The sequence below is a fragment of the Drosophila ananassae genome, chromosome 2R (genome assembly GCF_017639315.1).
Source record: "Drosophila ananassae strain 14024-0371.13 chromosome 2R, ASM1763931v2, whole genome shotgun sequence".
In the NCBI taxonomy this organism is placed as follows: domain Eukaryota; kingdom Metazoa; phylum Arthropoda; class Insecta; order Diptera; family Drosophilidae; genus Drosophila; species Drosophila ananassae.
In genome coordinates, this window is record NC_057928.1 from 13,494,848 (window position 1) to 13,522,620 (window position 27,773).

The 27,773-nt window shown below is 60.7% G+C and overlaps 4 protein-coding genes and 1 long non-coding RNA gene across 7 annotated transcripts; 4 read left to right on the forward strand and 1 right to left on the reverse strand.

The window, feature by feature from the left end:
* Positions 1-1,022: 1,022 nt before the first annotated feature.
* LOC6493348 lies at positions 1,023-5,144 on the reverse strand. 2 transcript variants are annotated; one of them, XM_001957535.3, is made up of 2 exons: positions 5,007-5,144; positions 1,023-2,073 (listed from the first exon to the last, which is right to left on the reverse strand). In XM_001957535.3, exon 2 carries the CDS (start codon positions 1,604-1,606, stop codon positions 1,340-1,342), a length of 267 nt encoding a protein of 88 aa, XP_001957571.1. In that variant the 5' UTR covers positions 1,607-2,073; positions 5,007-5,144; the 3' UTR covers positions 1,023-1,339. The 2 variants fall into 2 exon arrangements, with proteins under 2 accessions (XP_001957571.1, XP_044570507.1); XM_044714572.1 differs by lacking the exon at positions 5,007-5,144 and adding an exon at positions 2,647-3,741.
* Positions 5,145-17,278: 12,134 nt separating this feature from the next.
* LOC123257081 lies at positions 17,279-18,214 on the forward strand. Its single transcript, XM_044714573.1, has 3 exons — positions 17,279-17,586; positions 17,654-18,108; positions 18,176-18,214. Exons 1-2 carry the CDS (start codon positions 17,552-17,554, stop codon positions 18,072-18,074), a joined length of 456 nt encoding a protein of 151 aa, XP_044570508.1. The 5' UTR covers positions 17,279-17,551; the 3' UTR covers positions 18,075-18,108; positions 18,176-18,214.
* Positions 18,215-18,377: 163 nt separating this feature from the next.
* Positions 18,378-19,778, forward strand: LOC123257082. Its single transcript, XM_044714574.1, has 3 exons — positions 18,378-18,685; positions 18,753-19,262; positions 19,330-19,778. Exons 1-3 carry the CDS (start codon positions 18,651-18,653, stop codon positions 19,568-19,570), a joined length of 786 nt encoding a protein of 261 aa, XP_044570509.1. The 5' UTR covers positions 18,378-18,650; the 3' UTR covers positions 19,571-19,778.
* A 1,482-nt stretch (positions 19,779-21,260) lies between these two features.
* Positions 21,261-22,261, forward strand: LOC123257083 (skin secretory protein xP2-like). 2 transcript variants are annotated; one of them, XR_006507019.1, is made up of 3 exons: positions 21,261-21,745; positions 21,813-22,128; positions 22,176-22,193. XR_006507019.1 is itself a non-coding variant. In XM_044714575.1 (2 exons), exons 1-2 carry the CDS (start codon positions 21,276-21,278, stop codon positions 22,051-22,053), a joined length of 711 nt encoding a protein of 236 aa, XP_044570510.1. In that variant the 5' UTR covers positions 21,261-21,275; the 3' UTR covers positions 22,054-22,261. The 2 variants fall into 2 exon arrangements, 1 of the variants encoding a protein (XP_044570510.1); XM_044714575.1 differs by having other exon boundaries at positions 21,813-22,261.
* A 4,426-nt stretch (positions 22,262-26,687) lies between these two features.
* LOC123257084 lies at positions 26,688-27,428 on the forward strand. Its single transcript, XR_006507020.1, has 3 exons — positions 26,688-26,782; positions 26,850-27,322; positions 27,390-27,428. It is a non-coding gene; the product is annotated as an uncharacterized LOC123257084 (long non-coding RNA).
* The last annotated feature ends 345 nt before the right edge of the window (positions 27,429-27,773 follow it).

Sequence of the window (27,773 nt, forward strand, 5' to 3'; positions counted from 1 at the left end):
GAAAGGCTCTGCTTCCTGTTTTTTTTCAAATATTAGTTTGGATTATTTCTCCCAGTGTACTAGTAGCTGCCACAGCATTAATAGTAATAACACTGCACTGCATCTGCGCTCGTTCCGCATAGCATGTGAAAGTTGAATTCGAAAACTAAACTCCACTCGAGTTAACTCAACTGAACTGAACTTACCGCTTAGACGGCTGACTTGGTAACGACTTGGTAACATATTCAAATTGGAACATAGCCGGGCTCTGGGCCGCCATCCGTAAGATACAGATACGAGTATCTGTAGCATGCGGAATTGTCGAGTGTCGAGTGCCTTTTTTTTATCTCTAACGGCGTGTGCCTCACATCTTGCAACAAACGCATGCGGCATGCCCCTTCGGTTTCAGATTTAGGTATCTGTGTATCTATGTATCTAAGTATCTGTGTCTTCCCCCCCCTATATCTTGTAAATGTATCCGTATCTGTATCTGGCTCGTATGAGAATGAGAGCACCGTGTCGCCTGGCTACCGAGTCCGATGTGTCTGTTTTTTATTTTTTTCGTGATCGGTTGTGTGGGTCGACGGTTTGTTGAACCGGTATTCCACTTTGGTGGCAGGTAGCTTACTACGTGTTGTAACTACTACTTAACTGGTCGACAAACCTCAAACAGCCAGATCAATAGATCCCCACTCCCCAGTCCACTGCTTTAGATAACTCCTGATAAAAACTGCAATTTGGTGCAAATTTTATGCATTTCACAAAGAGGTGGTAACTGAAAAGTAACAAGGATTGGAATGGAATATAAATCTTTTATGATAATTGGCTCTTCAAAGAAATTCTTTAACAACAATTTGCATATCCTTAAGTGTGCTCAACTTTTTAACTTCCAAATTCTTGCTGGCTTATTCAGTAATTAGCCCAAATACGTGACAACCTCACCCTTTTTTCCGAGTTATTCTTATTTGCTTACTCAAGAGCTCCTAAGTATATTTCTCATATAGCTCCCCCTTGGTACCCTTCGAAATAAAAAGTCGCCTAACTTGTTTTTTTGTTCAGCTCCTTATTGTTATTGTTTATTACATATAAAGATTGTGTTTACTTGGTGGCTTTTGAGTTAGTTTTTCTGTTTTTTGTTGTTAAATGCAACTGGTTCGATTGTATCAAAAGTGGTCGGTTACATTCTCTTGACGGGGAGGGGCCTTGAGATGTGGTAGCTGAAACGAATTGCAATTCCGCGAAATAAAAGCACAAAATCCAATAAACCGATTCAGCTGCGATGAGATTGACCTTGCCGCCATGAGCTTGTGATTGAGTGAGTGCGTTTCGATTGAGTGGCCCGGTCCGATCAGTCACTCGATTATAGGATGAAGAAGTTCACCACAAATCGCAGCACCTTGCTCAATGTGCTGTTCGATTCGGGCCGCTCCCCGGGGGACTGCCCCTGCAGCGGTGCCCCCTCCGCCAGGTGGGCGTCCAGCTGGGCCTCCAGCTCGGCTCCATACCGGAGGATGTACCACTCGGCTATGAGGTAGAAGACCAGCGTCAGCAGAGCGAACTTAATGTAGATCTTGAAGATATCGAAAGCATTCCAGGCCAGCTGATGCAGCAGCTCCATTAGATCCATTACTGCGGCCCACGTTGCGTATACGTCATGCAAAAGTTGGAGTCTTTTGTGTAGTTTTTGGTTTTATTTATTTATTTTTGTAGTTTTGTTGTGTAGTTTCTGTTTGATCAAAGCTTGCGATTTTGTAAATGAGGTCGTGTTCGGTTAGCTGGCGCAGCCTGGGCCCTATTATGCAATGGTTAGCTCAAAGTTTTGGAGTCTGGCTTTCGGCTCTTGAGTGATGTCGCCTCCGTCGATGTGGGCTCATTTGCATTTGATAGTGTTGATGATCGCGGCACAAAAGTGCGTCTATTTCTCGATATCTCTCAATGGTCAGCCATTGGGTAGGCACCTTAATTATGCTAATTTTTGTGGAGCAGCACGGCTCTGTCTTTCAGGGGGCCTTTGTGGCCTTTCTTTCTTTCTCAGCGCCGTTGTTTTCAGAGATTTAAAATCATTTTCGGCTTCGGTCTTCAGTTTTCAGCTCCCTGAAATGCCAGACAAACAAATTTCGTTTTAATTTGATCGCAAAATTAATTAGAGAGACACAAAAAGATGAACGAAAGGGTAAACAAATTGGATTGCGAAAAAGTGATCCAAAAAACTGGAGCACAAGGTGTGACCGAAATGGTAGATCGATGGGATGGATATCTCGTGGGTCTTGGGGCAGGTCAGATTACTCGATTTGCATAGAAAATTGGTGTTGGGCTAAATTGAATATTTAATTCGAAACAGATAGATGGTGGGGACGGGAAACAAGATCAAATTTGTCCGGGGAAACCTTGGAATCAAGTCCAGGTTTTGTAATAAAAAATATATGTTAAAGGTTAATGAAAAAATATGATGTACTGAAGACATTTTGCTATTTTCTACATAAATAATTAATACTCTTTAATATGCGAAAATACAACCAGTAACTCATTGGCAATTTCCACTCAAAACTCGTCAAGTCGATTGATTTCGTGTGTTCCCAAAATAAACTCATCAACGTTTATTACACTTTTGACTGAAACATTGACCTTATACGATGTTAATAAATTTTAAAGTGTCCAATCACTTACTCAACTCCCCCATGACCTTGGTAATGAACGGCTCTAATCCCACTTGTCGGTCAATCCATTTTCGACTCACAAGTCTTCAAGAGATCCAATCAAAATGGATCAAAGATCAGTCACCTGTGACGCGCACTCCACCAGCTAGTTCAGCCTTGGTAGTGACGATTATTCAAATTTTGATTCATATCGCAGATCCCCCTCTGACTGGCCCACGCCACTGGCATTCGCCATTCGCCAAGACGAGACAAACCCCATTCAAGCTCCTCCATGGGGGAGATTGCATCTTTCGGATTTGAATACACTTGACAATCGCTTAACGCAAACGACTACGAACCGACGACTGCGACTCCTCTTCGCCGACTCGATAATCGCAGCAATTATACTAAGCACACAAATCAACTTTAACTCCAACCTGTTCGGTAGCCCCGGCACTGGGAATTGAGCCTCCGGCTGCCAGATCGCAGAAATGTTTTGCATTAATTTCAAAACGCATGCGAAACAGAAAACAAATCCCAAACTGCAGTGGGTCTTTTTAAAAAAAATATTCAAAAACCAGTTGCCAATATGGTAATATGAATAGCCTTCAACGGCGGGGCGGGGGGAGCATTTTGGGGGATGGAGCCGAGTCGAGACGCTTCCTGCAAAAAAATGGCAAATGCTGAAGTTGAACTGTCGCATAAAATCAACCGTGACTGGCCGGAGACCGGAGACTGGAGGATGGAGGAGAATTGAATCTGACAGGTCGGCCGGCAAATGGACAAGAAGATTTCGCAGAAGACTCTTCTCCATGGAGATTCGACGATGGAGACGAGATCTACCGGTTTTTCGAGACCAGAGCCAGACACCTTGAGAGACCTTCTGACATTTTGCTGATTCGGTTACTCTGCTTTTTGTCTCTGGACGTTGGCTCTTCAACTTAAAGAGGTTCTTTGTGAAGAATAAATAAAATTCTACCTTAAAAAATTCTAAAAGAGTCCCTAGAAATTAAAGGATTGTTTTAATGAGTTTCCTAAAAAAACATGTTGTAAGAAATCTCTGTTAAGAGCATTTGAGGTCCTTGAAATGTAGTCATCCCACCTCGTAAATAAATTAAATTTGCGCAATTTATTAAAGACAATTTCTCAACATCCTCCAGTCCAGTTAATTAAATAATTTCTCGTTTATGAATGGCCCTCTTTTCGCCGACAGTCTCGTATTTCTGCTAATATTTTGCATGAAATTCGCGTCACATTGTAAATTATTTAGTTGCATATTAATTAGTGGACACTTCCCACAACCCACAGCCCGCAACAAAGAAACATACATATATATGAGGGCCAAAAATATTGTTTAAGCTCCTTACATAATGCAAATGGTGTTAACTTGACTCCAGTTACCAGTTTTTTGTTGCTGGGCTGTCGTCTAGCCCATTAAAAACCGTACAACGAAGAGGGAGACCCGAATGTGGGTGACCGGTGAATGGTCAAGAAAAATAACATTTTGTGATTTATAATTCCGTTGCCACAAGGTGGCTAAGAAGGGAGGGCGGTCCAAGTGGTAGACCAAGTGTCATACCAAAAGTGTGTCACAAACTATTTGTGTGCCCGCCGGTTTTCAGTTTTCGGTTAATGACTGAAATTGAAATTGACTTTTAATTAGGTTTTTGGTTTCGTTTTGGTTTTGTTTTTGATTTTGATTGTATGTGTCTTACTTGGCCAGTTCATTTGGTTAAAAAGCGATATTTCCGCATCGCAGCTGGAGGCCTATAACTTATGCACGAGCGACTGGAGTTGCGTAGGTGTAGTTGGGGTATACATATATGGTATATAATTACCAGTGATTACTTCGGTTTGTTGTACGCGGAAACGGAGTCTCCCGTTGTGGCATACAAAACTTGAACTACTTCTTCTGCCCCGTTTTCCTCCTCATTTGAATTTTGAGTGTGTTGAAATGGATTTGGATTTCGGGTTTTGGGGGATTATGGATCAGATCAGATCGTGGCGATAAAAGAAGGTGTTTGGCTTGCGTTTTATGGAATAAATCAACACTTTTTGAAGGGTTAATGCCTCTCAAATTTCAATTTATTTTAGGCAACCTTTGTATCCCAAACATAAAGCTTGTGCCACCCACCATTAGTAGAGATGCTAATCCGGTGAAGGGGGTTTAGCCAACTTATTATGTTTGCCAACCATTGTCTAGTTCCTCTTCCCAGTTCAACATCAAAAAGTCAACATTCACCCAGTATTTAGGCCTCGTTTGTGTGCATTTCCCCCAACTTGTTAGTATAAGGGGGGCAGGTTAGCATTTGGTATTTACGGTACTCCCAAAGTAATACCCTCAAAGTCCAAAGTTTCATCTGCCTGTCGATCATCGTTTGCTGTACTTACAGGTCCATTATCTCTTAATCCATAATCTACAAACATTAAACAAAAAACACAATTGCACAAATAATAAGTTTTGACGCGCAAAAGCTTCTTCTTCCAGTTGGATCGAAAGCTTAAATGCCATATGATCATCAGCTGATTTCTGTCAAGTTGAGCTTTACAGAGTCTGCAGTCAACGTAACAGTTAACATATTAAAAACTTATAGAAACATATAAAATAAATGAAGACTAAATGTAAAGCGTTTTATTCAACTATTTTAATACTATATATTTTTCTTTTAAAACACATATTCATCTTTTAAAACATTAAAACAAACAAACATATAAACATAACTGTTTCTTGTATAAATTATTTTATAATTTCACAGCAAAATTGGTGGTTGTCTTAGCTAAGGAGCCAAACCATGATAACCATTCAGTAATTAGGTAACCAAAAGTATGCCACATAAAAATCGGTTGACGGTTAATAATTATACAGCCTTAAAAAGTTTCACAAAACCTTGGAAAAGCATATTTAACAAATTCTGAATGGAGCCAAAAAATGTATCAAAACCGTGGCGGCAAGGTGTTGATGGGGATCGATGGGGAACGGTTCCTAGATTCCTTTAATGTATCCCAGTTGAAAATCGGAAGGCTGTGTTTAATAATATACGCACCCACCTAGCCCTGCTGGAGGAAGAGCAACCCCCTGCCCCTGCTGGAGAAGGAGCAACCCCTGCCGGAGGGAGGGAACCCACCTGGCCCTGCTGGAGGAGACGCACCCACTTGGCCCTGCTGGAGGAGGCGCACCCACTTGGGCCTGCTCACTTGGGAGGAAGAGCACCCCCTGCCCCTGCTGATGGAAGCGCACCCACCTTGCCCTTCTGGAGGAGGCGCACCCACCTGACCCTGCCTGCTAGAGGAGGAGGCGCACCCACGCGGAAGGAGGCGCACCAACCTGGCCCTGACTCCTGGAGGTAGAGCACCCACCTGGCAATGCTGGAGGAAGAGCATTTTAATTTTTTGTATTTAATAATTTGTTTTTACATCAGATCGGGAATTGGAGGAAAGAGAAAGAGCACCTACCTCGCCATGGCCCTGCTGGAGGAGGCGCACCCATCTGGCCCTGCTGATGGAGAAGGCGCACCCACCTGGCCCTGCTGGAGGAGGAGGCGGCGCACACACCTGGCCCTGCTGGTGGAGGAGGCGCACCCACCTGCCCCTGCCGGAAAAGGCACACCCACCTGCCCCTGCCGGAGGAGGAAGAGCTCTCACCTGCCCCTGACGGAGGAGGCGCACCCACCTGCTGAGGAGGCACACCCCTGCCACTGCTGGCGGAGGAGCACACACCTGGCTCTGCTGGAGGAGGTGACCTGGCCGGCTGCTGGAGGAGGCGACCTGGCTGGCTGCTGGAGGAGGCGACCTGGCTGGCTGCTGGAGGGGAGGCGACCTGGCTGGCCCCTGCCCCTAACCTGGAGGGGCCGACCTGGCTGGCTGCTGGAGGAGGCGACTGGAGGAGGCGCACCCCCGGGCCCCATGACCTGACCGGCGACTGGAGGAGGCGACCTGGCTGGCTGCTGGAGGAGGCGACCTGGCTGGCTGCTGGAGGAGGCGACCTGGCTGGCTTCTGGAGGAGGCGACCTGGCTGGCTGCTGGAGGAGGCGACCTGGCTGGCTGCTGGAGGAGGCGACCTGGCTGGCTGCTGGAGGAGGCGACCTGGCTGGCTGCTGGAGGAGGCGACCTGGCTGGCTGCTGGAAGAGGCGACCTGGCTGGCTGCTGGAGGAGGCGACCTGGCTGGCTGCTGGAGGAGGCGACCTGGCTGGCTGCTGGAGGAGGCGACCTGGCTGGCTGCTGGAGGAGGCGACCTGGCTGGCTGCTGGAGGAGGCGACCTGGCTGGCTGCTGGAGGAGGCGACCTGGCTGGCTGCTGGAGGAGGCGACCTGGCTGGCTGCTGGAGGAGGCGACCTGGCTGGCTGCTGGAGGAGGCGACCTGGCTGGCTGCTGGAGGAGGCGACCTGGCTGGCTGCTGGAGGAGGCGACCTGGCTGGCTGCTGGAGGAGGCGACCTGGCTGGCTGCTGGAGGAGGCGACCTGGCTGGCTGCTGGAGGAGGCGACCTGGCTGGCTGCTGGAGGGGGCGACCTGGCTGGCTGCTGGAGGAGGCGACCTGGCTGGCTGCTGGAGGGGAGGCGACCTGGCTGGCCCCTGCCCCTAACCTGGAGGAGGCGATCGTCTGGCTGCTGGAGGAGGCGACCTGGCTGGCCCCTGCCCCTAACCTGGAGGAGGTGACCTGGCTGGCCCCTGCCCCTAACCTGGAGGAGGCGACTGGAGGAGCTGCCCCTGACCTGGCCGGCGACTGGAGAAGCTGCCCCTGACCTGGCCGGCGACTGGAGAAGCTGCCCCTGACCTGGCCGGCGACTGGAGAAGCTGCCCCTGACCTGGCCGGCGACTGGAGAAGCTGCCCCTGACCTAGCCGGCGACTGGAGAAGCTGCCCCTGACCTGGAGGAGGCGACCTGACCGGCGACTGGAGGAGCTGCCCCTGACCTGGAGGAGGCAACCTGACCGGCGACTGGAGGAGCTGCCCCTGACCTGGCCGGCGACTGGAGGAGCTGCCCCTGACCTGGCCGGCGACTGGAGGAGCTGCCCCTGACCTGGCCGGCGAACTGGAGGAGGCAAAACTGACCGGCTGCTGGAGGAGGCGCACCCACCTGCCCCCTACTGGAGGAAGAGCAACCACATGGCCCTGGCTGCTGGAGGAAGAGCACCCACCTGCCCCTGCCGGAGGAGGAAGAGCTCTCACCTGCCCCTGCCGGAGGAGGAAGAGCTCTCACCTGCCCCTGCCGGAGGAGGCGCACCCACCTGGCCCTGCTGAGGAGGCACACCCTCTGCCACTGCTGGCGAAGGAGCACACACCTGGCCCTGCTGGAGGAAGAGCAACCACCTAGCCCTGCCGGAGGAGGAAGAGCTCTCACCTGCCCCTGCCGGAGGAGGAAGAGCACCCACCTGGCAATGCTGGAGGAGGAGCATTTTAATTTTTTGTAATTAATAATTTGTTTTTATTTCAGATCGGAAATTGAAGGAAGGAGAAAGAGCACCTACCTCGCCATGGCCCTGCTGGAGGAGGCGCACCCACCAGACCCCGCTGGAGGAGGCGACCTGGCCGGCTGCTGGAGGAGGCGCACCCACCTAGCCCTACTTGAGGAAGAGCAACCACATGGCCCTGGCGGCTGGAGGAAGAGCCCTAACCTGGAGGAGGCGACCTGGCTGGCCCCTGCCCCTAACCTGGAGGGGCCGACCTGGCTGGCTGCTGGAGGAGGCGACTGGAGGAGGCGCACCCCCGGGGCCCATGACCTGACCGGCGACTGGAGGAGGCGACCTGGCTGGCTGCTGGAGGAGGTGACCTGGCTGGCCCCTGCCCCCTAACCTGGAGGAGGCGACCTGGCCGGCTGCTGGAGGAGGTGACCTGGCTGGCCCCTGCCCCTAACCTGAAGGAGGCGATCGGCTGGCTGCTGGAGGAGGTGACCCCACCTGACACTGCTGGAGGAGGTGACCCCACCTGACACTGCTGGAGGAGGCGCACCCACCTGGCCCTGACCCTGCTGGAGGTAAAGCGGTAAAATTTTTTGTATTTAATTGTTTGTTTTTATTTCAGATCGGTTAATTATTCGCCACCTGTTCTGACTAGAGGTGGGGAACTATCGATAGTCGGCACCATCGGTAGCGAGCGATAGTTTTTCTCAAACTACCAAGTTCCCCACCTCTAGTACTGGCTAAGCCTATATAAGGCGGACATTCACAACCCCTCAGGCACTTTCCCCTCGGCGGGGAGACCGGCCGGACTGGCCGGCGACTGGAGGAGGCGCACTCCCCTGCCCCCGCCCCTGACCGGGAGGCGCCGACCTGGCTGGCTGCTGGAGGAGGCGACCTGGCTGGCTGCTGGAGGAGGCGACCTGGCTGGCTGCTGGAGGAGGCGACCTGGCTGGCCCCTGCCCCTGATCTGGCCGGCGACTGGAGAAGCTGCCCCTGACCTGGCCGGCGACTGGAGAAGCTGCCCCTGACCTAGCCGGCGACTGGAGAAGCTGCCCCTGACCTGGAGGAGGCGACCTGACCGGCGACTGGAGGAGCTGCCCCTGACCTGGAGGAGGCAACCTGACCGGCGACTGGAGGAGCTGCCCCTGACCTGGCCGGCGACTGGAGGAGCTGCCCCTGACCTGGCCGGCGACTGGAGGAGCTGCCCCTGACCTGGCCGGCGACTGGAGGAGCTGCCCCTGACCTGGCCGGCGACTGGAGGAGCTGCCCCTGACCTGGCCGGCGAACTGGAGGAGGCAAAACTGACCGGCTGCTGGAGGAGGCGCACCCACCTGCCCCCTACTGGAGGAAGAGCAACCACATGGCCCTGGCTGCTGGAGGAAGAGCACCCACCTGCCCCTGCCGGAGGAGGAAGAGCTCTCAACTGCCCCTGCCGGAGGAGGCGCACCCACCTGGCCCTGCTGAGGAGGCACACCCTCTGCCACTGCTGGCGAAGGAGCACACACCTGGCCCTGCTGGAGGAAGAGCAACCACCTAGCCCTGCCGGAGGAGGAAGAGCACCCACCTGCCCCTGCCGGAGGAGGAAGAGCTCTCACCTGCCCCTGCCGGAGGAGGCGCACCCACCTGGCCCTGCTGAGGAGGCACACCCTCTGCCACTGCTGGCGAAGGAGCACACACCTGGCCCTGCTGGAGGAGGCACACCCATCTGCGCCTGCTGGAGGAAGAGCATCCACCTGCTTCTGCCGGAGGAGGCGCACCCCTGCCCCTGCTGGAGGAAGAGCAACCACCTAGCCCTTCCGGAGGAGGCGCACCCCCTGCCCCTGCTAATGGAAGCGCACCCATCTGGCCCTGACTGCTGGAGGTAGAGCACCCACCTGGCCATGCTGGAGTTTTAATTTTTTGTAAATACTATTTTGTTTTTATTTCAGATCCGGAATTGGAGGAAGGAGAAAGAGCACCTACCTCGCCATGGCCCTGCTGGAGGAGACGCACCCACCCACCTGGCCCTGCTGGAGGACACGCACCCACCCACCTGGCCCTGCTGGCCCACCTGGCCCTGCTGAGGAGGCACACCCTCTGCCACTGCTGGCGAAGGAGCATCCACCTGCCCCTGCCGGAGGAGGCGCACCCCTGCCCCTGCTGGAGGAAGAGCAACCACCTAGCCCTGCCGGAGGAGGCGCACCCCCTGCCCCTGCTAATGGAAGCGCACCCATCTGGCCCTGACTGCTGGAGGTAGAGCACCCACCTGGCCATGCTGGAGTTTGAATTTTTTGTAAATACTATTTTGTTTTTATTTCAGATCCGGAATTGGAGGAAGGAGAAAGAGCACCTACCTCGCCATGGCCCTGCTGGAGGAGACGCACCCATCCACCTGGCCCTGCTGGCCCACCTTGCCCTGCTGGCCCACCTTGCCCACCTTACCCCACCTTACCCTGCTGGAGGAGGCGCACCCACCTTACCCTGCTGGAGGAGGCGCACCCACCTGGCCCTGACTGCTGGAGGAGGCGCACCCACCTGGCCCTGAGTGCTGGAGGAGGCGCACCCACCTGGCCCTGAGTGCTGGAGGAGGCGCACCTACCTGGCCCTGACTGCTGGAGGTAGAGCACCCACCTGGCAATGCTGGAGGAGGAGCATTTTAATTTTTTGTAATTAATAATTTGTTTTTATTTCAGATCGGAAATTGGAGGAAGGAGAAAGAGCACCTACCTCGCCATGGCCCTGCTGGAGGAGGCGCACCCACCAGGCCCCGCTGGAGGAGGCGACCTGGCCGGCTGCTGGAGGAGGCGCACCCACCTAGCCCTACTTGAGGAAGAGCAACCACATGGCCCTGGCGGCTGGAGGAAGAGCCCTAACCTGGAGGAGGCGACCTGGCTGGCCCCTGCCCCTAACCTGGAGGGGCCGACCTGGCTGGCTGCTGGAGGAGGCGTCCTGGATGGCTGCTGGAGGAGGTGACCTGGCTGGCCCCTGCCCCTAACCTGGAGGAGGCGACCTGGCTGGCTGCTGGAGGAGGTGACCTGGCTGGCTGCTGGAGGAGGTGACCCCACCTGACACTGCTGGAGGAGGCGCACCCACCTGGCCCTGACCCTGCTGGAGGTAAAGCGGGAAAATTTTTTGTATTTAATTGTTTGTTTTTATTTCAGATCGGTTAATTATTCGCCACCTGTTCTGACTAGAGGTGGGGAACTATCGATAGTCGGCACCATCGGTAGCGAGCGATAGTTTTTCTCAAACTACCAAGTTCCCCACCTCTAGTACTGGCTAAGCCTATATAAGGCGGACATTCACAACCCCTCAGGCACTTTCCCCTCGGCGGGGAGACCGGCCGGACTGGCCGGCGACTGGAGGAGGCGCACTCCCCTGCCCCCGCCCCTGACCAGGAGGGGCCGACCTGGCTGGCTGCTGGAGGAGGCGACCTGGCTGGCTGCTGGAGGAGGCGACCTGGCTGGCTGCTGGAGGAGGCGACCTGGCTGGCTGCTGGAGGAGGCGACCTGGCTGGCTGCTGGAGGAGGCGACCTGGCTGGCTGCTGGAGGAGGTGACCTGGCTGGCCCCTGCCCCTAACCTGGAGGAGGTGACCTGGCTGGCCCCTGCCCCTAACCTGGAGGAGGTGACCTGGCTGGCCCCTGCCCCTAACCTGGAGGAGGCGATCGGCAGGCTGCTGGAGGAGGTGACCTGGCTGGCCCCTGGAGGAGGTGACCTGGCTGGCCCCTGGAGGAGGTGACCTGGCTGGCCCCTGCCCCTAACCTGGAGGAGATGACTTGGCTGGCCCCTGTCCCTAACCTGGAGGAGGTGACCTGGCTGGCCCCTGGAGGAGGTGACCTGGCTGGCCCCTGCCCCTAACCTGGAGGAGGTGACCTGGCTGACCCCTGCCCCTAACCTGGAGGAGGTGACCTGGCTGGCCCCTGCCCCTAACCTGGAGGAGGCGACCTGGCTGGCCCCTGCCCCTAACCTGGAGGAGGCGACCTGGCTGGCCCCTGCCCCTAACCTGGAGGAGGCGACTGGAGGAGCTGCCCCTGACCTGGCCGGCGACTGGAGGAGCTGCCCCTGACCTGGCCGGCGACTGGAGAAGCTGCCCCTGACCTGGCCGGCGACTGGAGAAGCTGCCCCTGACCTGGAGGAGGCGACCTGACCGGCGACTGGAGGAGCTGCCCCTGACCTGGAGGAGGCAACCTGACCGGCGACTGGAGGAGCTGCCCCTGACCTGGCCGGCTGCTGGAGGAGGCGCACCCACCTGCCCTTACTGGAGGAAGAGCAACCACATGGCCCTGGCTGCTGGAGGAAGAGCACCCACCTGCCCCTGCCGGAGGAGGAAGAGCTCTCACCTGCCCCTGCCGGAGGAGGCGCACCCACCTGGCCCTGCTGAGGAGGCACACCCTCTGCCACTGCTGGCGAAGGAGCACACACCTGGCCCTGCTGGAGGAGGCACACCCATCTGCGCCTGCTGGAGGAAGAGCATCCACCTGCCCCTGCCGGAGGAGGCGCACCCCTGCCCCTGCTGGAGGAAGAGCAACCACCTAGCCCTGCCGGAGGAGGCGCACCCCCTGCCCGTGCTAATGGAAGCGCACCCATCTGGCCCTGACTGCTGGAGGTAGAGCACCCACCTGGCCATGCTGGAGTTTTCATTTTTTGTAAATACTATTTTGTTTTTATTTCAGATCCGGAATTGGAGGAAGGAGAAAGAGCACCTACCTCGCCATGGCCCTGCTGGAGGAGACGCACTCACCCACCTGGCCCTGCTGGAGGACACGCACCCACCCACCTGGCCCTGCTGGCCCACCTTACCCTGCTGCGCACCCACCTTACCCTGCTGGAGGAGGCGCACCCACCTTACCCTGCTGGAGGAGGCGCACCCACCTGGCCCTGACTGCTGGAGGAGGCGCACCCACCTGGCCCTGACTGCTGGAGGAGGCGCACCCACCTGGCCCTGACTGCTGGAGGAGGCGCACCTACCTGGCCCTGACCCTGCTGGAGGTAAAGCGGTAAAATTTTTTGTATTTAATTGTTTGTTTTTATTTCAGATCGGTTAATTATTCGCCACCTGTTCTGACTAGAGGTGGGGAACTATCGATAGTCGGCACCATCGGTAGCGAGCGATAGTTTTTCTCAAACTACCAAGTTCCCCACCTCTAGTACTGGCTAAGCCTATATAAGGCGGACATTCACAACCCCTCAGACACTTTCCCCTCGGCGGGGAGACCGGCCGGACTGGCCGGCGACTGGAGGAGGCGCACTCCCCTGCCCCCGCCCCTGACCAGGAGGGGCCGACCTGGCTGGCTGCTGGAGGAGGCGACCTGGCTGGCTGCTGGAGGAGGCGACCTGGCTGGCTGCTGGAGGAGGCGACCTGGCTGGCTGCTGGAGGAGGCGACCTGGCTGGCTGCTGGAGGAGGCGACCTGGCTGGCTGCTGGAGGAGGCGACCTGGCTGGCTGCTGGAGGAGGCGACCTGGCTGGCTGCTGGAGGAGGCGACCTGGCTGGCTGCTGGAGGAGGCGACCTGGCTGGCTGCTGGAGGAGGCGACCTGGCTGGCTGCTGGAGGAGGCGACCTGGCTGGCTGCTGGAGGAGGCGACCTGGCTGGCCCCTGTTCCTAACCTGGAGGAGGCGACTGGAGGAGCTGCCGCTGACCTGGCCGGCGACTGGAGGAGCTGCCCCTGACCTGGCCGGCGACTGGAGAAGCTGCCCCTGACCTGGCCGGCGACTGGAGAAGCTGCCCCTGACCTGGAGGAGGCGACCTGACCGGCGACTGGAGGAGCTGCCCCTGACCTGGCCGGCGACTGGAGGAGCTGCCCCTGACCTGGCCGGCGACTGGAGAAGCTGCCCCTGACCTGGCCGGCGACTGGAGAAGCTGCCCCTGACCTGGAGGAGGCGACCTGACCGGCGACTGGAGGAGCTGCCCCTGACCTGGCCGGCGACTGGAGGAGCTGCCCCTGACCAGGCCGGCGACTGGAGAAGCTGCCCCTGACCTGGCCGGCGACTGGAGAAGCTGCCCCTGACCTGGCCGGCGACTGGAGAAGCTGCCCCTGACCTGGAGGAGGCAAAACTGACCGGCTGCTGGAGGAGGCGCACCCACCTGCCCCTACTGGAGGAAGAGCAACCACATGGCCCTGGCTGCTGGAGGAAGAGCACCCACCTGCCCCTGCCGGAGGAGGAAGAGCTCTCACCTGCCCCTGCCGGAGGAGGCGCACCCACCTGGCCCTGCTGAGGAGGCACACCCTCTGCCACTGCTGAGGAGGCACACCCATCTGCGCCTGCTGGAGGAAGAGCATCCACATGCCCCTGCCGGAGGAGGCGCACCCCTGCCTCTGCTGGAGGAAGAGCAACCACCTAGCCCTGCCGGAGGAGGCGCACCCCCTGCCCCTGCTAATGGAAGCGCACCCATCTGGCCCTGACTGCTGGAGGTAGAGCACCCACCTGGCCATGCTGGAGTTTTCATTTTTTGTAAATACTATTTTGTTTTTATTTCAGATCCGGAATTGGAGGAAGGAGAAAGAGCACCTACCTCGCCATGGCCCTGCTGGAGGAGACGCACTCACCCACCTGGCCCTGCTGGAGGACACGCACCCACCCACCTGGCCCTGCTGGCCCACCTTACCCCACCTTACCCTGCTGGAGGAGGCGCACCCACCTTACCCTGCTGGAGGAGGCGCACCCACCTTACCCTGCTGGAGGAGGCGCACCCACCTGGCCCTGACTGCTGGAGGAGGCGCACCCACCTGGCCCTGAGTGCTGGAGGAGGCGCACCTACCTGGCCCTGACTGCTGGAGGTAGAGCACCCACCTGGCAATGCTGGAGGAGGAGCATTTTAATTTTTTGTAATTAATAATTTGTTTTTATTTCAGATCGGAAATTGGAGGAAGGAGAAAGAGCACCTACCTCGCCATGGCCCTGCTGGAGGAGGCGCACCCACCAGGCCCCGCTGGAGGAGGCGACCTGGCCGGCTGCTGGAGGAGGCGCACCCACCTAGCCCTACTTGAGGAAGAGCAACCACATGGCCCTGGCGGCTGGAGGAAGAGCCCTAACCTGGAGGAGGCGACCTGGCTGGCCCCTGCCCCTAACCTGGAGGGGCCGACCTGGCTGGCTGCTGGAGGAGGCGTCCTGGATGGCTGCTGGAGGAGGTGACCTGGCTGGCCCCTGCCCCTAACCTGGAGGAGGCGACCTGGCTGGCTGCTGGAGGAGGTGACCTGGCTGGCCCCTGTTCGTAACGTGGAGGAGGCGACCTGGCCGGCGACTGGAGGAGGCGCACCCCCGTGCCCCATGACCTGACCGGCGACTGGAGGAGGCAACCTGGCTGGCTGCTGGAGGAGGCGCAACCTCCTGCCCCTGACCTGGTGGAGGCGACCTGGCCGGCTGCTGGAGGAGGTGACCTGGCTGGCCCCTGCCCCCTAACCTGGAGGAGGCGACCTGGCCGGCTGCTGGAGGAGGTGACCTGGCTGGCTGCTGGAGGAGGTGACCTGGCTGGCTGCTGGAGGAGGTGACCCCACCTGACACTGCTGGAGGAGGCGCACCCACCTGGCCCTGACCCTGCTGGAGGTAAAGCGGTAAAATTTTTTGTATTTAATTGTTTGTTTTTATTTCAGATCGGTTAATTATTCGCCACCTGTTCTGACTAGAGGTGGGGAACTATCGATAGTCGGCACCATCGGTAGCGAGCGATAGTTTTTCTCAAACTACCAAGTTCCCCACCTCTAGTACTGGCTAAGCCTATATAAGGCGGACATTCACAACCCCTCAGGCACTTTCCCCTCGGCGGGGAGACCGGCCGGACTGGCCGGCGACTGGAGGAGGCGCACTCCCCTGCCCCCGCCCCTGACCAGGAGGGGCCGACCTGGCTGGCTGCTGGAGGAGGCGACCTGGCTGGCTGCTGGAGGAGGCGACCTGGCTGGCTGCTGGAGGAGGCGACCTGGCTGGCTGCTGGAGGAGGCGACCTGGCTGGCTGCTGGAGGAGGCGACCTGGCTGGCTGCTGGAGGAGGCGACCTGGCTGGCTGCTGGAGGAGGCGACCTGGCTGGCTGCTGGAGGAGGCGACCTGGCTGGCTGCTGGAGGAGGCGACCTGGCTGGCTGCTGGAGGAGGCGACCTGGCTGGCTGCTGGAGGAGGCGACCTGGCTGGCTGCTGGAGGAGGCGACCTGGCTGGCTGCTGGAGGAGGCGACCTGGCTGGCCCCTGTTCCTAACCTGGAGGAGGCGACTGGAGGAGCTGCCCCTGACCAGGCCGGCGACTGGAGAAGCTGCCCCTGACCTGGCCGGCGACTGGAGAAGCTGCCCCTGACCTGGCCGGCGACTGGAGAAGCTGCCCCTGACCTGGCCGGCGACTGGAGAAGCTGCCCCTGACCTGGCTGCTGGAGGAGGTGACCTGGCTGGCCCCTGCTCCCTAACCTGGAGGAGGCGACCTGGCCGGCTGCTGGAGGAGGTGACCTGACTGGCTGGCCCCTGCCCCTAACCTGGAGGAGGCGACCTGGCTGGCCCCTGCCCTTAACCTGGAGGAGGCGACCTGGCTGGCCCCTGCCCCTAACCTGGAGGAGGCGACTGGAGGAGCTGCCCCTGACCTGGCCGGCGACTGGAGGAGCTGCCCCTGACCTGGCCGGCGACTGGAGAAGCTGCCCCTGACCTGGCCGGCGACTGGAGAAGCTGCCCCTGACCTGGCCGGCGACTGGAGAAGCTGCCCCTGACCTGGAGGAGGCGACCTGACCGGCGACTGGAGGAGCTGCCCCTGACCTGGAGGAGGCAACCTGACCGGCGACTGGAGGAGCTGCCCCTGACCTGGCCGGCTGCTGGAGGAGGCGCACCCACCTGCCCTTACTGGAGGAAGAGCAACCACATGGCCCTGGCTGCTGGAGGAAGAGCACCCACCTGCCCCTGCCGGAGGAGGAAGAGCTCTCACCTGCCCCTGCCGGAGGAGGCGCACCCACCTGGCCCTGCTGAGGAGGCACACCCTCTGCCACTGCTGGCGAAGGAGCACACACCTGGCCCTGCTGGAGGAGGCACACCCATCTGCGCCTGCTGGAGGAAGAGCATCCACCTGGCCATGCTGGAGTTTTCATTTTTTGTAAATACTATTTTGTTTTTATTTCAGATCCGGAATTGGAGGAAGGAGAAAGAGCACCTACCTCGCCATGGCCCTGCTGGAGGAGACGCACCCACCCACCTGGCCCTGCTGGAGGACACGCACCCACCCACCTGGCCCTGCTGGCCCACCTTGCCCTGCTGGAGGAGGCGCACCCACCTTACACTGCAGGAGGAGGCGACGCACCCACCTGGCCCTGGCTGCTGGAGGAAGAGCACCCACCTGCCCCTGCCGGAGGAGGAAGAGCTCTCACCTGCCCCTGCCGGAGGAGGCGCACCCACCTGGCCCTGCTGAGGAGGCACACCCTTTGCCACTGCTGGCGAAGGAGCACACACCTGGCCCTGCTGGAGGAGGCACACCCATCTGCGCCTGCTGGAGGAAGAGCATCCACCTGCCCCTGCCGGAGGAGGCGCACCCCTGCCCCTGCTGGAGGAAAAGCAACCACCTAGCCCTGCCGGAGGAGGCGCACCCCCTGCCCCTGCTAATGGAAGCGCACCCATCTGGCCCTGACTGCTGGAGGTAGAGCACCCACCTGGCCATGCTGGAGTTTGAATTTTTTGTAAATACTATTTTGTTTTTATTTCAGATCCGGAATTGGAGGAAGGAGAAAGAGCACCTACCTCGCCATGGCCCTGCTGGAGGAGACGCACCCACCCACCTGGCCCTGCTGGAGGACACGCACCCACCCACCTGGCCCTGCTGGCCCACCTTGCCCTGCTGGAGGAGGCGCACCCACCTTACACTGCAGGAGGAGGCGGCGCACCCACCTGGCCCTGGCTGCTGGAGGAAGAGCACCCACCTGCCCCTGCCGGAGGAGGAAGAGCTCTCACCTGCCCCTGCCGGAGGAGGCGCACCCACCTGGCCCTGCTGAGGAGGCACACCCTTTGCCACTGCTGGCGAAGGAGCACACACCTGGCCCTGCTGGAGGAGGCACACCCATCTGCGCCTGCTGGAGGAAGAGCATCCACCTGCCCCTGCCGGAGGAGGCGCACCCCTGCCCCTGCTAATGGAAGCGCACCCATCTGGCCCTGACTGCTGGAGGTAGAGCACCCACCTGGCCATGCTGGAGTTTTAATTTTTTGTAAATACTATTTTGTTTTTATTTCAGATCCGGAATTGGAGGAAGGAGAAAGAGCACCTACCTCGCCATGGCCCTGCTGGAGGAGACGCACCCACCCACCTGGCCCTGCTGGAGGACACGCACCCACCCACCTGGCCCTGCTGGCCCACCTTGCCCTGCTGGAGGAGGCGCACCCACCTTACACTGCAGGAGGAGGCGACGCACCCACCTGGCCCTGGCTGCTGGAGGAAGAGCACCCACCTGCCCCTGCCGGAGGAGGAAGAGCTCTCACCTGCCCCTGCCGGAGGAGGCGCACCCACCTGGCCCTGCTGAGGAGGCACACCCTTTGCCACTGCTGGCGAAGGAGCACACACCTGGCCCTGCTGGAGGAGGCACACCCATCTGCGCCTGCTGGAGGAAGAGCATCCACCTGCCCCTGCCGGAGGAGGCGCACCCCTGCCCCTGCTGGAGGAAAAGCAACCACCTAGCCCTGCCGGAGGAGGCGCACCCCCTGCCCCTGCTAATGGAAGCGCACCCATCTGGCCCTGACTGCTGGAGGTAGAGCACCCACCTGGCCATGCTGGAGTTTTCATTTTTTGTAAATACTATTTTGTTTTTATTTCAGATCCGGAATTGGAGGAAGGAGAAAGAGCACCTACCTCGCCATGGCCCTGCTGGAGGAGACGCACCCACCCACCTGGCCCTGCTGGAGGACACGCACCCACCCACCTGGCCCTGCTGGCCCACCTTGCCCTGCTGGAGGAGGCGCACCCACCTTACACTGCAGGAGGAGGCGGCGCACCCACCTGGCCCTGGCTGCTGGAGGAAGAGCACCCACCTGCCCCTGCCGGAGGAGGAAGAGCTCTCACCTGCCCCTGCCGGAGGAGGCGCACCCACCTGGCCCTGCTGAGGAGGCACACCCTTTGCCACTGCTGGCGAAGGAGCACACACCTGGCCCTGCTGGAGGAGGCACACCCATCTGCGCCTGCTGGAGGAAGAGCATCCACCTGCCCCTGCCGGAGGAGGCGCACCCCTGCCCCTGCTGGAGGAAGAGCAACCACCTAGCCCTGCCGGAGGAGGCGCACCCCCTGCCCGTGCTAATGGAAGCGCACCCATCTGGCCCTGACTGCTGGAGGTAGAGCAGCCACCTGGCCATGCTGGAGTTTTCATTTTTTGTAAATACTATTTTGTTTTTATTTCAGATCCGGAATTGGAGGAAGGAGAAAGAGCACCTACCTCGCCATGGCCCTGCTGGAGGAGACGCACTCACCCACCTGGCCCTGCTGGAGGACACGCACCCACCCACCTGGCCCTGCTGGCCCACCTTACCCTGCTGCGCACCCACCTTACCCTGCTGGAGGAGGCGCACCCACCTTACCCTGCTGGAGGAGGCGCACCCACCTGGCCCTGACTGCTGGAGGAGGCGCACCCACCTGGCCCTGACTGCTGGAGGAGGCGCACCCACCTGGCCCTGACTGCTGGAGGAGGCGCACCTACCTGGCCCTGACCCTGCTGGAGGTAAAGCGGTAAAATTTTTTGTATTTAATTGTTTGTTTTTATTTCAGATCGGTTAATTATTCGCCACCTGTTCTGACTAGAGGTGGGGAACTATCGATAGTCGGCACCATCGGTAGCGAGCGATAGTTTTTCTCAAACTACCAAGTTCCCCACCTCTAGTACTGGCTAAGCCTATATAAGGCGGACATTCACAACCCCTCAGGCACTTTCCCCTCGGCGGGGAGACCGGCCGGACTGGCCGGCGACTGGAGGAGGCGCACTCCCCTGCCCCCGCCCCTGACCAGGAGGGGCCGACCTGGCTGGCTGCTGGAGGAGGCGACCTGGCTGGCTGCTGGAGGAGGCGACCTGGCTGGCTGCTGGAGGAGGCGACCTGGCTGGCTGCTGGAGGAGGCGACCTGGCTGGCTGCTGGAGGAGGCGACCTGGCTGGCTGCTGGAGGAGGCGACCTGGCTGGCTGCTGGAGGAGGCGACCTGGCTGGCTGCTGGAGGAGGCGACCTGGCTGGCTGCTGGAGGAGGCGACCTGGCTGGCTGCTGGAGGAGGCGACCTGGCTGGCTGCTGGAGGAGGCGACCTGGCTGGCTGCTGGAGGAGGCGACCTGGCTGGCTGCTGGAGGAGGCGACCTGGCTGGCTGCTGGAGGAGGCGACCTGGCTGGCTGCTGGAGGAGGCGACCTGGCTGGCCCCTGTTCCTAACCTGGAGGAGGCGACTGGAGGAGCTGCCCCTGACCAGGCCGGCGACTGGAGAAGCTGCCCCTGACCTGGCCGGCGACTGGAGAAGCTGCCCCTGACCTGGCCGGCGACTGGAGAAGCTGCCCCTGACCTGGCCGGCGACTGGAGAAGCTGCCCCTGACCTGGCTGCTGGAGGAGGTGACCTGGCTGGCCCCTGCTCCCTAACCTGGAGGAGGCGACCTGGCCGGCTGCTGGAGGAGGTGACCTGACTGGCTGGCCCCTGCCCCTAACCTGGAGGAGGCGACCTGGCTGGCCCCTGCCCTTAACCTGGAGGAGGCGACCTGGCTGGCCCCTGCCCCTAACCTGGAGGAGGCGACTGGAGGAGCTGCCCCTGACCTGGCCGGCGACTGGAGGAGCTGCCCCTGACCTGGCCGGCGACTGGAGAAGCTGCCCCTGACCTGGCCGGCGACTGGAGAAGCTGCCCCTGACCTGGCCGGCGACTGGAGAAGCTGCCCCTGACCTGGAGGAGGCGACCTGACCGGCGACTGGAGGAGCTGCCCCTGACCTGGAGGAGGCAACCTGACCGGCGACTGGAGGAGCTGCCCCTGACCTGGCCGGCTGCTGGAGGAGGCGCACCCACCTGCCCTTACTGGAGGAAGAGCAACCACATGGCCCTGGCTGCTGGAGGAAGAGCACCCACCTGCCCCTGCCGGAGGAGGAAGAGCTCTCACCTGCCCCTGCCGGAGGAGGCGCACCCACCTGGCCCTGCTGAGGAGGCACACCCTCTGCCACTGCTGGCGAAGGAGCACACACCTGGCCCTGCTGGAGGAGGCACACCCATCTGCGCCTGCTGGAGGAAGAGCATCCACCTGGCCATGCTGGAGTTTTCATTTTTTGTAAATACTATTTTGTTTTTATTTCAGATCCGGAATTGGAGGAAGGAGAAAGAGCACCTACCTCGCCATGGCCCTGCTGGAGGAGACGCACCCACCCACCTGGCCCTGCTGGAGGACACGCACCCACCCACCTGGCCCTGCTGGCCCACCTTGCCCTGCTGGAGGAGGCGCACCCACCTTACACTGCAGGAGGAGGCGGCGCACCCACCTGGCCCTGGCTGCTGGAGGAAGAGCACCCACCTGCCCCTGCCGGAGGAGGAAGAGCTCTCACCTGCCCCTGCCGGAGGAGGCGCACCCACCTGGCCCTGCTGAGGAGGCACACCCTTTGCCACTGCTGGCGAAGGAGCACACACCTGGCCCTGCTGGAGGAGGCACACCCATCTGCGCCTGCTGGAGGAAGAGCATCCACCTGCCCCTGCCGGAGGAGGCGCACCCCTGCCCCTGCTGGAGGAAGAGCAACCACCTAGCCCTGCCGGAGGAGGCGCACCCCCTGCCCGTGCTAATGGAAGCGCACCCATCTGGCCCTGACTGCTGGAGGTAGAGCACCCACCTGGCCATGCTGGAGTTTTCATTTTTTGTAAATACTATTTTGTTTTTATTTCAGATCCGGAATTGGAGGAAGGAGAAAGAGCACCTACCTCGCCATGGCCCTGCTGGAGGAGACGCACTCACCCACCTGGCCCTGCTGGAGGACACGCACCCACCCACCTGGCCCTGCTGGCCCACCTTACCCTGCTGCGCACCCACCTTACCCTGCTGGAGGAGGCGCACCCACCTTACCCTGCTGGAGGAGGCGCACCCACCTGGCCCTGACTGCTGGAGGAGGCGCACCCACCTGGCCCTGACTGCTGGAGGAGGCGCACCCACCTGGCCCTGACTGCTGGAGGAGGCGCACCTACCTGGCCCTGACCCTGCTGGAGGTAAAGCGGTAAAATTTTTTGTATTTAATTGTTTGTTTTTATTTCAGATCGGTTAATTATTCGCCACCTGTTCTGACTAGAGGTGGGGAACTATCGATAGTCGGCACCATCGGTAGCGAGCGATAGTTTTTCTCAAACTACCAAGTTCCCCACCTCTAGTACTGGCTAAGCCTATATAAGGCGGACATTCACAACCCCTCAGGCACTTTCCCCTCGGCGGGGAGACCGGCCGGACTGGCCGGCGACTGGAGGAGGCGCACTCCCCTGCCCCCGCCCCTGACCAGGAGGGGCCGACCTGGCTGGCTGCTGGAGGAGGCGACCTGGCTGGCTGCTGGAGGAGGCGACCTGGCTGGCTGCTGGAGGAGGCGACCTGGCTGGCTGCTGGAGGAGGCGACCTGGCTGGCTGCTGGAGGAGGCGACCTGGCTGGCTGCTGGAGGAGGCGACCTGGCTGGCTGCTGGAGGAGGCGACCTGGCTGGCTGCTGGAGGAGGCGACCTGGCTGGCTGCTGGAGGAGGCGACCTGGCTGGCTGCTGGAGGAGGCGACCTGGCTGGCTGCTGGAGGAGGCGACCTGGCTGGCTGCTGGAGGAGGCGACCTGGCTGGCTGCTGGAGGAGGCGACCTGGCTGGCTGCTGGAGGAGGCGACCTGGCTGGCCCCTGTTCCTAACCTGGAGGAGGCGACTGGAGGAGCTGCCCCTGACCAGGCCGGCGACTGGAGAAGCTGCCCCTGACCTGGCCGGCGACTGGAGAAGCTGCCCCTGACCTGGCCGGCGACTGGAGAAGCTGCCCCTGACCTGGCCGGCGACTGGAGAAGCTGCCCCTGACCTGGCCGGCGACTGGAGAAGCTGCCCCTGACCTGGAGGAGGCGACCTGACCGGCGACTGGAGGAGCTGCCCCTGACCTGGCCGGCGACTGGAGGAGCTACCCCTGACTTGGCCGGCGAACTGGAGGAGCTGCCCCTGACCTGGAGGAAGCAAAACTGACCGGCTGCTGGAGGAGGCGCACCCACCTGCCCCTACTGGAGGAAGAGCAACCACATGGCCCTGGCTGCTGGAGGAAGAGCACCCACCTGCCCCTGTCGGAGGAGGAAGAGCTCTCACCTGCCCCTGCCGGAGGAGGCGCACCCAACTGGCCCTGCTGAGGAGGCACACCCTCTGCCACTGCTGGCGAAGGAGCACACACCTGGCCCTGCTGGAGGAGGCACACCCATCTGCGCCTGCTGGAGGAAGAGCATCCACATGCCCCTGCCGGAGGAGGCGCACCCCTGCCTCTGCTGGAGGAAGAGCAACCACCTAGCCCTGCCGGAGGAGGCGCACCCCCTGCCCCTGCTAATGGAAGCGCACCCATCTGGCCCTGACTGCTGGAGGTAGAGCACCCACCTGGCCATGCTGGAGTTTTCATTTTTTGTAAATACTATTTTGTTTTTATTTCAGATCCGGAATTGGAGGAAGGAGAAAGAGCACCTACCTCGCCATGGCCCTGCTGGAGGAGACGCACTCACCCACCTGGCCCTGCTGGAGGACACGCACCCACCCACCTGGCCCTGCTGGCCCACCTTACCCCACCTTACCCTGCTGGAGGAGGCGCACCCACCTTACCCTGCTGGAGGAGGCGCACCCACCTGGCCCTGACTGCTGGAGGAGGCGCACCCACCTGGCCCTGAGTGCTGGAGGAGGCGCACCTACCTGGCCCTGACTGCTGGAGGTAGAGCACCCACCTGGCAATGCTGGAGGAGGAGCATTTTAATTTTTTGTAATTAATAATTTGTTTTTATTTCAGATCGGAAATTGGAGGAAGGAGAAAGAGCACCTACCTCGCCATGGCCCTGCTGGAGGAGGCGCACCCACCAGGCCCCGCTGGAGGAGGCGACCTGGCCGGCTGCTGGAGGAGGCGCACCCACCTAGCCCTACTTGAGGAAGAGCAACCACATGGCCCTGGCGGCTGGAGGAAGAGCCCTAACCTGGAGGAGGCGACCTGGCTGGCCCCTGCCCCTAACCTGGAGGGGCCGACCTGGCTGGCTGCTGGAGGAGGCGACCTGGATGGCTGCTGGAGGAGGTGACCTGGCTGGCCCCTGCCCCTAACCTGGAGGAGGCGACCTGGCTGGCTGCTGGAGGAGGTGACCTGGCTGGCCCCTGTTCCTAACGTGGAGGAGGCGACCTGGCCGGCGACTGGAGGAGGCGCACCCCCGTGCCCCATGACCTGACCGGCGACTGGAGGAGGCAACCTGGCTGGCTGCTGGAGGAGGCGCAACCTCCTGCCCCTGACCTGGTGGAGGCGACCTGGCCGGCTGCTGGAGGAGGTGACCTGGCCGGCTGCTGGAGGAGGTGACCTGGCTGGCCCCTGCCCCCTAACCTGGAGGAGGCGACCTGGCCGGCTGCTGGAGGAGGTGACCTGGCTGGCTGCTGGAGGAGGTGACCTGGCTGGCTGCTGGAGGAGGTGAACCCACCTGACACTGCTGGAGGAGGCGCACCCACCTGGCCCTGACCCTGCTGGAGGTAAAGCGGGAAAATTTTTTGTATTTAATTGTTTGTTTTTATTTCAGATCGGTTAATTATTCGCCACCTGTTCTGACTAGAGGTGGGGAACTATCGATAGTCGGCACCATCGGTAGCGAGCGATAGTTTTTCTCAAACTACCAAGTTCCCCACCTCTAGTACTGGCTAAGCCTATATAAGGCGGACATTCACAACCCCTCAGGCACTTTCCCCTCGGCGGGGAGACCGGCCGGACTGGCCGGCGACTGGAGGAGGCGCACTCCCCTGCCCCCGCCCCTGACCAGGAGGGGCCGACCTGGCTGGCTGCTGGAGGAGGCGGCGACCTGGCTGGCTGCTGGAGGAGGCGACGACCTGGCTGGCTGCTGGAGGAGGCGACGACCTGGCTGGCTGCTGGAGGAGGCGACGACCTGGCTGGCCCCTGCCCCTAACCTGGAGGAGGCGATCGGCTGGCCCCTGCCCCTAACCTGGAGGAGGCGATCGGCTGGCTGCTGGAGGAGGTGACCTGGCTGGCCCCTGCCCCTAACCTGGAGGAGGTGACCTGGCTGGCCCCTGGAGGAGGTGACCTGGCTGGCCCCTGCCCCTAACCTGGAGGAGGTGACCTGGCTGGCCCCTGCCCCTAACCTGGAGGAGGTGACCTGGCTGGCCCCTGCCCCTAACCTGGAGGAGGCGATTGGCTGGCTGCTGGAGGAGGTGACCTGGCTGGCCCCTGGAGGAGGTGACCTGGCTGGCCCCTGCCCCTAACCTGGAGGAGGTGACCTGGCTGGCCCCTGCCCCTAACCTGGAGGAGGCGATCGGCTGGCCCCTGCCCCTAACCTGGAGGAGGCGATCGGCTGGCTGCTGGAGGAGGTGACCTGGCTGGCCCCTGGAGGAGGTGACCTGGCTGGCCCCTGCCCCTAACCTGGAGGAGGTGACCTGGCTGGCCCCTGCCCCTAACCTGGAGGAGGTGACCTGGCTGGCCCCTGCCCCTAACCTGGAGGAGGCGATCGGCTGGCTGCTGGAGGAGGTGACCTGGCTGGCCCCTGGAGGAGGTGACCTGGCTGGCCCCTGCCCCTAACCTGGAGGAGGTGACCTGGCTGGCCCCTGCCCCTAACCTGGAGGAGGCGATCGGCAGGCTGCTGGAGGAGGTGACCTGGCTGGCCCCTGGAGGAGGTGACCTGGCTGGCCCCTGGAGGAGGTGACCTGGCTGGCCCCTGGAGGAGGTGACCTGGCTGGCCCCTGCCCCTAACCTGGAGGAGATGACCTGGCTGGCCCCTGTCCCTAACCTGGAGGAGGTGACCTGGCTGGCCCCTGGAGGAGGTGACCTGGCTGGCCCCTGCCCCTAACCTGGAGGAGGTGACCTGGCTGACCCCTGCCCCTAACCTGGAGGAGGTGACCTGGCTGGCCCCTGCCCCTAACCTGGAGGAGGCGACCTGGCTGGCCCCTGCCCCTAACCTGGAGGAGGCGACCTGGCTGGCCCCTGCCCCTAACCTGGAGGAGGCGACTGGAGGAGCTGCCCCTGACCTGGCCGGCGACTGGAGGAGCTGCCCCTGACCTGGCCGGCGACTGGAGAAGCTGCCCCTGACCTGGCCGGCGACTGGAGAAGCTGCCCCTGACCTGGAGGAGGCGACCTGACCGGCGACTGGAGGAGCTGCCCCTGACCTGGAGGAGGCGACCTGACCGGCGACTGGAGGAGCTGCCCCTGACCTGGAGGAGGCGACCTGACCGGCGACTGGAGGAGCTGCCCCTGACCTGGAGGAGGCAACCTGACCGGCGACTGGAGGAGCTGCCCCTGACCTGGCCGGCTGCTGGAGGAGGCGCACCCACCTGCCCTTACTGGAGGAAGAGCAACCACATGGCCCTGGCTGCTGGAGGAAGAGCACCCACCTGCCCCTGCCGGAGGAGGAAGAGCTCTCACCTGCCCCTGCCGGAGGAGGCGCACCCACCTGGCCCTGCTGAGGAGGCACACCCTCTGCCACTGCTGGCGAAGGAGCACACACCTGGCCCTGCTGGAGGAGGCACACCCATCTGCGCCTGCTGGAGGAAGAGCATCCACCTGCTTCTGCCGGAGGAGGCGCACCCCTGCCCCTGCTGGAGGAAGAGCAACCACCTAGCCCTGCCGGAGGAGGCGCACCCCCTGCCCCTGCTAATGGAAGCGCACCCATCTGGCCCTGACTGCTGGAGGTAGAGCACCCACCTGGCCATGCTGGAGTTTTCATTTTTTGTAAATACTATTTTGTTTTTATTTCAGATCCGGAATTGGAGGAAGGAGAAAGAGCACCTACCTCGCCATGGCCCTGCTGGAGGAGACGCACCCACCCACCTGGCCCTGCTGGAGGACACGCACCCACCCACCTGGCCCTGCTGGCCCACCTTGCCCTGCTGGCCCACCTTGCCCTGCTGGAGGAGGCGCACCCACCTTACACTGCAGGAGGTGGCGGCGCACCCACCTGGCCCTGGCTGCTGGAGGAAGAGCACCCACCTGCCCCTGCCGGAGGAGGAAGAGCTCTCACCTGCCCCTGCCGGAGGAGGCGCACCCACCTGGCCCTGCTGAGGAGGCACACCCTTTGCCACTGCTGGCGAAGGAGCACACACCTGGCCCTGCTGGAGGAGGCACACCCATCTGCGCCTGCTGGAGGAAGAGCATCCACCTGCCCCTGCCGGAGGAGGCGCACCCCTGCCCCTGCTAATGGAAGCGCACCCATCTGGCCCTGACTGCTGGAGGTAGAGCACCCACCTGGCCATGCTGGAGTTTTCATTTTTTGTAAATACTATTTTGTTTTTATTTCAGATCCGGAATTGGAGGAAGGAGAAAGAGCACCTACCTCGCCATGGCCCTGCTGGAGGAGACGCACCCACCCACCTGGCCCTGCTGGAGGACACGCACCCACCCACCTGGCCCTGCTGGCCCACCTTGCCCTGCTGGAGGAGGCGCACCCACCTTACACTGCAGGAGGAGGCGGCGCACCCACCTGGCCCTGGCTGCTGGAGGAAGAGCACCCACCTGCCCCTGCCGGAGGAGGAAGAGCATTCACCTGCCCCTGCCGGAGGAGGCGCACCCCTGCCCCTGCTGGAGGAAGAGCAACCACCTAGCCCTGCCGGAGGAGGCGCACCCCCTGCCCGTGCTAATGGAAGCGCACCCATCTGGCCCTGACTGCTGGAGGTAGAGCACCCA

Bases quoted from the DNA above. Each gene is read 5' to 3' on its own strand.
- LOC123257081 (XM_044714573.1), top strand. From the start codon at position 17,552: ATGGAAGCGCACCCATCTGGCCCTGACTGCTGGAG. The intron at 17,587-17,653 runs GTAGAGCACCCA...TTTTTATTTCAG, and splicing joins TCTGGCCCTGACTGCTGGAG to ATCCGGAATTGGAGGAAGGA.
- LOC123257083 (XM_044714575.1), top strand. From the start codon at position 21,276: ATGGCCCTGCTGGAGGAGACGCACCCACCCACCTGGCCCTGCTGGAGG. The intron at 21,746-21,812 runs GTAGAGCACCCA...TTTTTATTTCAG, and splicing joins TCTGGCCCTGACTGCTGGAG to ATCCGGAATTGGAGGAAGGA.
- LOC123257082 (XM_044714574.1), top strand. From the start codon at position 18,651: ATGGAAGCGCACCCATCTGGCCCTGACTGCTGGAG. The intron at 18,686-18,752 runs GTAGAGCACCCA...TTTTTATTTCAG, and splicing joins TCTGGCCCTGACTGCTGGAG to ATCCGGAATTGGAGGAAGGA. The intron at 19,263-19,329 runs GTAGAGCAGCCA...TTTTTATTTCAG, and splicing joins TCTGGCCCTGACTGCTGGAG to ATCCGGAATTGGAGGAAGGA.
- LOC6493348 (XM_001957535.3), bottom strand. From the start codon at position 1,606: ATGGATCTAATGGAGCTGCTGCATCAGCTGGCCTGGAATGCTTTCGAT.